The sequence below is a fragment of the Cupressus sempervirens genome, chromosome 1 (genome assembly GCF_028749045.1).
Source record: "Cupressus sempervirens isolate cs-2001-9-10 chromosome 1, ASM2874904v1, whole genome shotgun sequence".
Taxonomy (NCBI): Eukaryota; Viridiplantae; Streptophyta; class Pinopsida; order Cupressales; family Cupressaceae; genus Cupressus; species Cupressus sempervirens.
In genome coordinates this window covers 543,319,981-543,330,601 of record NC_143118.1, presented here as the reverse complement: position 1 = coordinate 543,330,601, position 10,621 = coordinate 543,319,981, and the positions used below count along the sequence as shown (strand labels likewise).

Here is a 10,621-nt window from a genome sequence, read left to right as displayed (position 1 = left end):
TAATCATGAAGATTCTAAAAATATCAACAATAAAAAGAGGCCACTTTGGACTAGGAAAATGATAGAAGAAAATCAGGTTGAACCTAATGAAGTAATTCGAGAAAGTAAAAGAACAAGAAATCAGTCATGTTATATTGCATTATTAACTGAACTTATAAAAACAAAATTTTCAAATGTTAAAGAAGCACTATCAAGTCAATCTTAGAAAGAAGCAACGATTGAAGAATATAATTCCATACTAAAAAATGATGTATGAGATGTTGTACCAAGGTGATGGGAACACAACCCAACAACAGAATGGACACAATAGAAAAGGGGAATTATATTAACTGAGAAAATAAGCTAGTACAAATAGTGCAGAGAAAATAAACTTCAAAACATGCCCTACGGGCTTACAATAGCATAACTCTGGAGAATATTTCTCCTTTTAGCACCTCCTCTCAAGCTCCAATCCGAACTGCCTTTTACAATGCCAAAAATCTCCTTAAATAGACCCCAGAGGGTTAAGGACTAGGAGTACGTTCTAGAAAGTGCTAGTAGGCATCCACCGACAAAATAGAAGGTTCCAGAAGCCGCGTTAGAAGTCGGTGCAAATCTAGAAGAATCCAGAAATGGTAGCCGAACTTCCGGGAGGCATAACTTTTGAACCGTAGCTCCGATTGACGAACCGTTTACATTTTCGGAAAGCTCTCGAAGCGCTCTATAGCCCTATGGACGAGTTTCGCTCGTCCCCCATTTTTTGACCCTTTTCGAGGTCATTTAATGCCCCAAACTTGACTTTGAAGCATTCTTAGGAGGTCTCCAAAACTCGAAAAACTGCAATAACTTTCAAACCGTGGGGCCTTTTGACCTGATTCTTTTTCTGGAATGCTCTAAATCTCAATTACATTCATCTGGCCAAGTCACACCTTCTAGGTCACCAAAATGATGGCCAAATTGCATGTTCCTATTTTTTCAGGATTTTCAAATGCACTGATAGTTGAACTATGAGAGTTGGAACCTTTATTTGAGCCAAATGGGTATCCAAAAATGTAAAGACATGAAACAGAAACTAAGTCTAAGTACATTTTTTTTTTGGTGACACAGGATTGCCCTTATACCTCTGGATGCTCCTGCATCAGACACCCAGGATAGATTGAAAAGTGACCCTGTCACTTTATTGATGGTAGAGGAAATCCCAAATGGGAAACCTCAGCTGCTGAAATCCAAGTTGAGTCCTCGATCGGCCGTCCTTTCCATTTTACCAAATACTCTTCATACTGCCTGTTTCTGGTACTCCTACCCACACGTTGATCTAGAATGTCTTCTATCTCCTCCTTCTTAGAAGCAAGAATTGGACACGGCTCTAAAACCAGCTCCTCATCAGCACCATCATCATGATACTCTGTCAAATCTGCAATGTTGAAAATGGGAGAAATGTGAATACCATCTGGCAGCTCCACCTCATATGCATTTCCTGAGTTATGTTTCTTCAAAATTTTGCAGGGGCCAAATTTCTTCATTTTCAGCTTGTTGTAAGTACCAACTGGAAATCTTTCTTTTCGTAAGTGCACCATGACAAGATCCCCTACTTGGAATTCCTTATGTCTTCTCCTTTGATCAGCCCTAGCTTTATATTCTTGATTCATCTTGATAATGTGCGCTTGAACCTCCTCATGTAGATGCTTGATGTGTTCAGCAAATTCCTCAGCTTCAACACTTGTTCTCTCCCCTTGTTCTATCTTCCTCAATTCTGGTGCAGTCCTTGGACTATTTCCATATACAATTTGAAATGGTGATTTTCCAGTACTCCTATTTACAGAGTTATTATAAGCAAACTCTGCCTGTGGTAGAATCAAATCCCATCCCTTGGGCTTATCTCCAACTAAACATCTCAGCAAATTGCCTAGACTTCTATTTACCACTTCTGTTTGGCCATCAGTCTGTGGGTGATGCGTGGAACTGAATTTCAAGTCTGTTCTCAACTTCTTCCACAATGTCCTCTAGAAATACCCCACAAATTTAGTATCTTGGTCAGAAACTATACTCCTTGGAAGACCATGTAGTCTTACCACCTCTTTGAAAAACAAGTCTGCAATATGGACAGCATCATGAGTTTTGTGGCATGGAATGAAATGTGCCATTTTGGAGAACCTATCAACCACCACGAATACTGAGTCATTACCCCTTTGTGTCCTTGGCAATCCAAGAACAAAATCCATACTTATGTCCTCCCATGGCCTTGATGGAACAGGCAATGGCTGATATAGGCCAGTATTTTGACTAAACCCCTTGGCAACTTGACAAACCTGGCAACTCTGTACAAACTTCTTCACATCCTGTGTAATTTGAGGCCAAAAATAATGTTCTCTAAGAATGGCAATGGTCTTATCCCGACCAAAATGTCCTGCCATCCCTCCACTGTGTTTCTCCTTAATCAGATTTTCCCTCATGGAACTCCTTGGAATGCACAACTGACTACCTTTGAACAACATTCCATCCTGAATCAAATAGTCTAACCACTTGGTTCTATCTACAGCAACAGGTTCTTTACAAGCTTTCCATGCTTCAGCAAAATCAGGATCCTCGGGGTACAAATTCTTGAGTTCATCAAACCCAACTACTTCAACCTGCATTGTTGTAAGCAACAACTGTCTCCTACTTAATGCATCTGCAACCCTGTTAGATTTTCCACTTCTATGCTTCAACACAAATGTATAACTCTGCAAGAATTCTACCCACTTCATATGCCTCTGATTCAATTTACCTTGGCTATTTAGGTACTGTAATGCCTGATGATCAGTATACAAAACAAATTCCTTTGGCAATAAATAATGCCTCCATTTCTTTAAGGCCTGAACTATTGCATAGAACTCTTGATCATAAACAGAATACTTCTTCTTTGCATCGTTCAATTTTTCACTAAAATATGCAATAGGCTTACCTTCTTGGCTTAATACAGCCCCAATAGCACTACCACTAGCATCACAGTCCACCTGGAATACTTTTCTAAAATCTGGAAGTGCCAACACAGGCTGTTCAGTCACCTTCTTCTTCAGCAATTCAAAACTTCTCACAGCTGCTGCAGTCCATTTGAACTCTTTTCTATCCCCTCTTATTGTATCAGTTAGAGGTGCACATATGCCACTGAAATTCTTAATAAACTTCCTGTAAAAACTAACCAGACCATGAAATGATCTTACCTCAGTAGCAGACCTTGGAGTAGGCCATTCCAAGATGGCTTTTACCTTCTCTGGATCCATTTTGAGACCTTCAGGTGATATAAAAAATCCCAAATAGACTAACTCCCTTTTTGCAAAGACACACTTCTTTAGATTAATTAACAGTTTCTCTTCCCTTAGCCTTTCAAGGACACTACGAATATGCAGTAAATGTTCTTCCAAAGTCTTGCTGAAAATTAAAATATCATCCAAATAGACAATAACAAATTTTCCCAAGAACTTCTTAAGTACCTCATTCATGAGCCGCATGAAGGTGCTTGGGGCGTTCGTCAATCCAAAGGGCATGACTAACCACTCATAAAGACCCTCCTTGGTCTTGAAGGCTGTTTTCTACTCATCTCCTTCTCGAATCCGTATCTGATGATAGCCACTCTTCAGATCTATCTTTGTGAAGTATTGAGCTCCACTCAAGCAGTCCATAAGATCATCCATCCTTGGTAAAGGAAATCGGTACTTGATGGTTATCCTATTTATAGCTCGAGAATCTGTACACATCCTCCACTCTCCATCCTTCTTTGGTGCAAGTACTGCAGGTACTGCACATGGACTCAGGCTCTCTCGAATCAAGCCCTTTCTCAACAGCTCCTGAACCTGTCTATTTAGCTCCTCTGTTTCAGTAGGAGTCATCCTGTGAGCAGCCTTGTTAGGCAAACTAGCTCCTAGAATCAGATCTATCTGATGACTGATTTGCCTTACTGGTGGCAATCCATCTGGAACATTATCAGAGATAATATCTCCAAATTCTCCTAGTAAATCTGAAACTTCAAATGGTATTTCACTACTACCTTCTTTATCTTTCCTAGGAATCAAAGCATAGCACATACGCTGATGTTTCATGCCATCTAAAAACTTTCTTCCATCAACAAGACAAATCCTAGCACTGCTACATACCTTTTCACCTTCCTTTTTCATGGGCTTCAATTTGTGGCGAACTCCATCCTTTGTCAGAGAGTATGTGTTTGCATGTCCATCATGTATTGCATGTCTATCAAACTGCCATGGTCTACCAACAATAGATGGCAAACATCCATCGAAATAACATCACAGAGAACTTCATCATGGTAACTCCCAATTTTGAATTTTACTAAACATTGTTCACTTACCAGGACCTTATGATCATCTTTTACCCAAGAAATCCGATAGGGCTGGGGATGTTTCTCCCTCTTGAGCTTCAGCTTAGAGACCATCTCTTCTGATACCAGGTTATCAGTGCTACCATCATCAATGATCACATCACAACATTTATCCTCACACTTGCATCTGGTACGGAACAAACTCCTCCGTTGTCCTGGTTCATTTTCACCACTTAGTAGGACTCTTTCATTTACCAAGGTCTCTCCTCTTTCTGCATCCTCTGAATGTGATGATTGTGCATCCTCATCCACATGAGCAATCCTAGCTTGGCCCTCAGCTCTCCTATCTGTCCTTCCTTGTCGTTGAGGGCATTCAAAGGCACGATGACCTTCTTCATTGCAATGGAAACAGGTACCACGGAAGCCTTCTCTTCCTTGTCCACGTCCTCTACCTCTTCCTCTTTGATTTCCAAAGTCTTGATCACGGGAGCGGTTGAAACCCTCATTCCTCTAGTTCCTGCTAGTACCCTCATCTTCATTTTTCTTTTGAGTTTCATTGCGGCCTCCAGATGATCTACCGCTTCCCCTTCCTCCTTGACCGCGCCCTCTTTGTCTTCCTTCAAACCTTTTACTCAGCTTCTCTTCAACTCGTAGGGCAAACTGGTATGCTTCTTCAACACTGGTCATTCTTACCAGACTTAGTTCCTCCTAGATGCTAGGTCGTAACCCACTGATATAACGAGCAACCTTCTCCTTATTTGCTTCTGCATGCCCCGCTCTAATCAGGAGTCGGTAAAACTCCTCTGTATATTCTTGGACTGATCTTCCTGCTTGCTTTAACCCATGCATCTTCTTAAACAGATCAAGCTCGTAGTCCACAGGAATGAACTGCTTCTTCAATTTGTCGACCATGCGATCCCATCTTGTGATCTTCTCCTTTCCTCTTCTAAGTCTTTCCAGTTGAATCTCTTGCCACCAGATTTTGGCATGACCTTTTAGTTTGGCCTTCGCAAACTTAACCCTATCTGGGTCCCTTATATCCTCATACTCAAAGTATTCGTCCAGTTCATTGATCCAATCGATCAACTCATCTGGTTTCAAATTTTTTGAAAATATACCCACTTCAATTGTAGGTCTTTTCCCAAACCTAGAAATGGCCCTAAAAAGCCTTTCCTCTACAGGATTCAGAACTTCCCCGTCAACTTCCATTACTTCCTCTTCATTGTCATCCTCACTATTGTCATCTGCGGCAATATTTGCTCCTCTATGAAGCTCCTCTTGCAATGCTTGTACCTGTCTCTGGAGGGCTCTAACCTCCTCAGGATCAATAGCTCTGGCCCTTCCGCCACGCTCTCTTCGTGGAGGCATCTTCTAACTCGAACCCACAACCACACAGTCCTGGTGCAAACTGCCTCACAATCGGCGCTCTGTCTGCACACTCAGGAAAATCCGCTCTGATACCACTTGATGGGAACACAACCCAACAACAAAATGGACACAATAGAAAAGGGGACTTATATTAACTGAGAAAATAAGCTAGTACAAATAGTGCAGAGAAAATAAACTTCAAAACATGCCCTACGGGCTTACAATAGCATAACTCTGGAGAATATTTCTCCTTTTAGCACCTCCTCTCAAGCTCCAATCCGAACTGCCTTTTACAATGCCAAAAATCTCCTTAAATAGACCCCGGAGGGTTAAGGACTAGGAGTACGTTCTAGAAAGTGCTAGTAGGCATCCACCGACAAAATAGAAGGTTCCAGAAGCTGCGTTAGAAGTCGGTGCAAATCTAGAAGAATCCAGAAACGGTAGCCGAACTTCCGGGAGGCATAACTTTTGAACCGTAGCTCCGATTGACGAACCGTTTACAGTTTTGAAAAGCTCTCGAAGCGCTCTATAGCCCTATGGACGAGCTTAGCTCGTCCCCCATTTTTCGACCCTTTTCGAGGTCATTTAATGCCCCAAACTTGACTTTGAAGCATTCTTAGGAGGTCTCCAAAACCCGAAAAACTGCAATAACTTTCAAACCGTGGGGCCTTTTGACCTGATTCTTTTTCTGGAATGCTCTAAATCTCAATTACATTCATCTGGCCAAGTCACACCTTCTAGGTCACCAAAATGATGGCCAAATTGCATGTTCCTATTTTTTTGGGATTTTCAAATGCACTGATAGTTGAACTATGAGAGTTGGAACCTTTATTTGAGCCAAATGGGTATCCAAAAATGTAAAGACATGAAACAGAAACTAAGTCTAAGTACATTTTTTTTTTGGTGACACAGGATTGCACTTATACCTCTGGATGCTCCTGCATCACAAGGCCTAAAAACAAATCAATTGTTTCTTCTAAATGGTTGTTTAAAATTAAACATGCATTTGATGGCAACATTGAAAAATAAAAAGCTAGATTTGTATCATAGGGTTTCTTACAGAAAGAAGGCATTGATTATGAAGAAACATTTGCACTAGTTGCTAGATACACTTTAGTTAGAACCATCTTGGCTATTTGCATCCAAAGGATGGAAAGTTCATCAAATGGATGTCATAACAACATTCCTAAATGGAAAAATTGAAGAAGTTTATATCGAGCAACTAGAAGGATACTGCACTCATGACAACAAAACTCATGTTTGTAAATTAAAGAAAGCTCTATATGGTATCAAACAGGCTCCCAAAGCGTGGTATGAAAGAATATACAACTATATAATAAAGTTAGGATATTCTAAAAATGAATCTAACCCTAGCTTATACTTCAAAATAAATGATAATAATATGATTATTCTTGTGTTGTATGTTGATGACTTATTGATAACAGGTGAAGAACATCTCATAAAGAAATGCAAACAAGAACTCACAGTAGAGTTTGATATGAAGGATTTAGGTCTTCTACACTAATCCAAAATAGAAGTATGGCAAAAGGGTAACTACATTTTTCTAAATCAAGGAAAATATACAGTCGATATTTTAACAAAATTTGGAATGATGGAATGTAAACCAACTTCTACTTCTATGGAAGTCAATCTACACAAGTTGAAGGATGATTAATGTAAACCTATAGATTCTACTTACTACAGATAGATCATTGGATCTTTAATGTATTTGGTGAATACTTGTCCTGAAATATGTTATGCAACTAACACTTTGAGTCAATTCATGTGTGCACCAAAGAAGATACATCTACATGCAGCTAAAAACATTTTGAGATATCTAAAATGTATTATTGGCATGGGAATCAATCTATCCCTTCCTTCCTTTTGGTACAGAGGGATGCATGCAAAGGGAGAATAATATAATAGTAGGGGCCCCTACTATTGAAAGGGGAAGGGAAGGACCTACCACTATAGCCACCTGCCCCTACATAATTGGCTAGGTTAGGCGAGGATAGGGGCCCCCTACAATTCTATGGCAAGTTGTTAGGGTAGGTTGTTAGGCAAGGGGGCCCCATTCGCCCCCCTTCAGATTATTGTAGCGATAGGTCAAATCGATCCTTCTCTCCTTGATATAGTTGCGCCCGACATCTCAACTAGAGTTCCCACCCTCCCATAGCCTCCTCCCACCCCTAGGGCGAGCAGTCAATAACTATACCCCATATGATCAAGTTGACATCAACCTTCATGGATATTCTGATTCTTATTGGGCAAGCAGTCCTACTGAACGTAAGAGTACTTCTGGATGTTGCTTCAGTCTAGGATCTGTAATGGTTTCCTAGTTCAACAGAAAATAGTCTTCAGTTGCATTAAGTTCTACCGAAGCAGAATACATTGCCTTTTCCTTGAGTGCTAGAGAAGCAGTATGGCTACGGAAGTTGTTAGTAGATTTGTTCAAAAGACCTTTGAAGCCCACTATGATTCATTGTGATAATCAAAGTTGCATCAAGCTTTCAGCTAACCCAATTTTTCACAATCGTTCCAAACATATTGAAATTCCTTACCACTACATTAGAGATATGGTGGATCAAGGAGTCATTCAACTGGACTACATCAGTACTAATGAGCAAACAACAAATACCTTTACTAACCCTCTTGCTAAAGTAAAGTTGTCCCTTCAGAGGAAAACTTTGTATGATTAAATTATAATATTGAATATTGAATTTAAGTTTTCAATTCATGTGAGTTTATGTTTCTGTTGTTATTTAGTGCATCAGATATGTAATTAAAGGTGACGATCTTTTATATATATATATATATATATATATATATATATATATATATATATATATATATATAAGGTAATCGTTTGTAAGGTGACGATCTTATATATATATATATATATATATATATATATATATATATATATATATATATATATATATATATATATATATATATATATATATATATATATATAAGGTAATCATTTGTAAGGTGACGATCTTGCAAATGATAAGCCTGTTATCATGGACATCTCTAGATATTGTTTCAGACAATTAGAGATCATTGATAACGAATCTATTATGATTACTCTAGATATTGTTTCGAACAATTAGAGATCATAATATATGTTATGATAGTGTTCATAGCATGGTGATTTTAATTATTTGACTAGTCATTGTTTTAGAGTGTTAAGATTAGATAATGTATTCAAATATTATATTCGTGAAGGTGTATTACTTCTCCCTTGCTAAGAGGAGGTGTAGAGGTATAGCATCAGAGGTGTAGAGGTATAGCATCAGTAGAAGTAATGATAAAACTATGTTATGTTAATTTTGTTCAATCAGACATATATATATATATATATATATATATATATATATATATATATATATATATATATATAATTGTCATATGTTTTGATGATTATCATAATATTATCGACAGACATTGTAATGTGAATATCATCGGCAAACATTGAAATGTGTATGTTATCGACATACATTATAAAGTGTATTATCGGGGTTCTTGTGTTTACTGCCGATCACATAATTCATTGTATTGTTGTGTTTGTCTTAACTAAACTGTTGGTTAGACCTTTCACAATTATAAGTGCAAATCGATGGGAAAGATAATCAATACAATGCATTATAGTCCCAGCGATCTACACATTCATTTTGCCGGACAACTCTCGACATTATCCATTGGAAGGCGGCTTATATATTGTCACAGCAATCTCCATTGTAAGACAGCATATCCTCAGCAATCCTCAGTACTAAAGTTAAATACTCAACAATCACTTGGGAGAACAGACTCTGCATCTCTGGTTTTGCCATAATTCAAGTAAGGATATCAATTATAGTCTATATTGCAGTAATAGTTTTATCTATCAGAACTAACATTTTTTTGCTGATGTTCTTTTTTTTTCAATGTCACTTGGATTTAATTCAATATATTACACACAACGTAATACTAGTATATTCTTTCTTGATGTAATTAAACTAAGTTATTGTTTAATTTGATATAATTTTACAACTTAAAATTTAAAACATTCTTAAAGAACATAGTAACTTGACTTTTATCATATATAGCACTCAGTTTCAATAAAATACTAACTTCATAACACAGATATTTGGTTGAATTAAATTTTTCAGTCAACATCGTTGTAAGAATATACAATGAATCATAGGGAAACACCATTTACAAGTCAAATACAGAAAATTGTTTGATGAAGTGGAATTTAGAACAGTATTGATACAGAAAACATTGGAGGCAAAATATACAGAAGACTTTCCTCCCAGCCCGATAAACTGGGGTACCCAATGAGAACAAGGATGTGACTTGACAATTTAATTTGTTAACAAGAAACCACTATACACCTTATTAGAACCAAGGATGCCATGTTGGATCCATCATACAGAGACTCTTTGGCCGCAAAGCCGCATCAACTAGCTCTGTGACACCCCGTTGTACAGATTGTGGAGGTTCAGTCGCACTCTCCTCCTGAAATGGTAAACAAATGAGACGAGAGAAATATATGAGGATTTCAAAGATGAAAATTCATTTAGAAAAAGGTCTTTTAGGATAGGTATCAAATAAAGAACCTCTTCTGGGAAGCACTGTGGAGCAATCAATTTGATACGGCCTATGACTTGCTCCACATTTGTTTTCACTTTTTGCTCAAATTCTACAGGACTGACGCCTCCTGCTGCTGCTGCTGCTGAAGGTTTTCCAGGTGCTCTTCTCCAGGACCATGATAAAAGTTCATCTCTGAAGAACATTGCCAACTGATGTTGAACATGCTGATTCTATTTTCAACAAAATTAGACAAAAGAAAGATCATTCCTGTATCAGTAACCTTGTATCCTGAATACTGTTCAAATTTTATATCTGCAAGTCAAATATGAAAGGATCGTCTCATTTACTTATGGACTATCTAAAAAATAAACACCAGCAATT

General features: G+C 38.1%; 2 protein-coding genes across 4 annotated transcripts in view; one reads left to right on the top strand and one right to left on the bottom strand.

Annotated features, from left to right (window-relative positions):
• The first annotated feature begins 9,219 nt into the window (after window positions 1-9,219).
• LOC149578608 (uncharacterized) overlaps window positions 9,220-10,621 on the top strand; it is a 177,928-nt gene continuing 176,526 nt past the window's right edge. For both annotated transcript variants that reach the window (XR_016364620.1, XM_089830170.1), the window contains exon 1: window positions 9,220-9,505. The gene's annotated coding sequence lies outside the window, so the exon portion shown is untranslated. The remainder of the gene's footprint in view (window positions 9,506-10,621) is intronic.
• LOC149578609 (uncharacterized) overlaps window positions 9,761-10,621 on the bottom strand; it is a 167,641-nt gene continuing 166,780 nt past the window's right edge. For both annotated transcript variants that reach the window (XM_089830157.1, XM_089830162.1), the window contains exons 34-35: window positions 10,267-10,470; window positions 9,761-10,165 (exon numbers count right to left, since the gene is read on the bottom strand). In XM_089830157.1, the coding sequence (XP_089686283.1) occupies window positions 10,046-10,165; window positions 10,267-10,470 (324 nt within the window). In that variant the 3' untranslated portion in view covers window positions 9,761-10,045. The remainder of the gene's footprint in view (window positions 10,166-10,266; window positions 10,471-10,621) is intronic.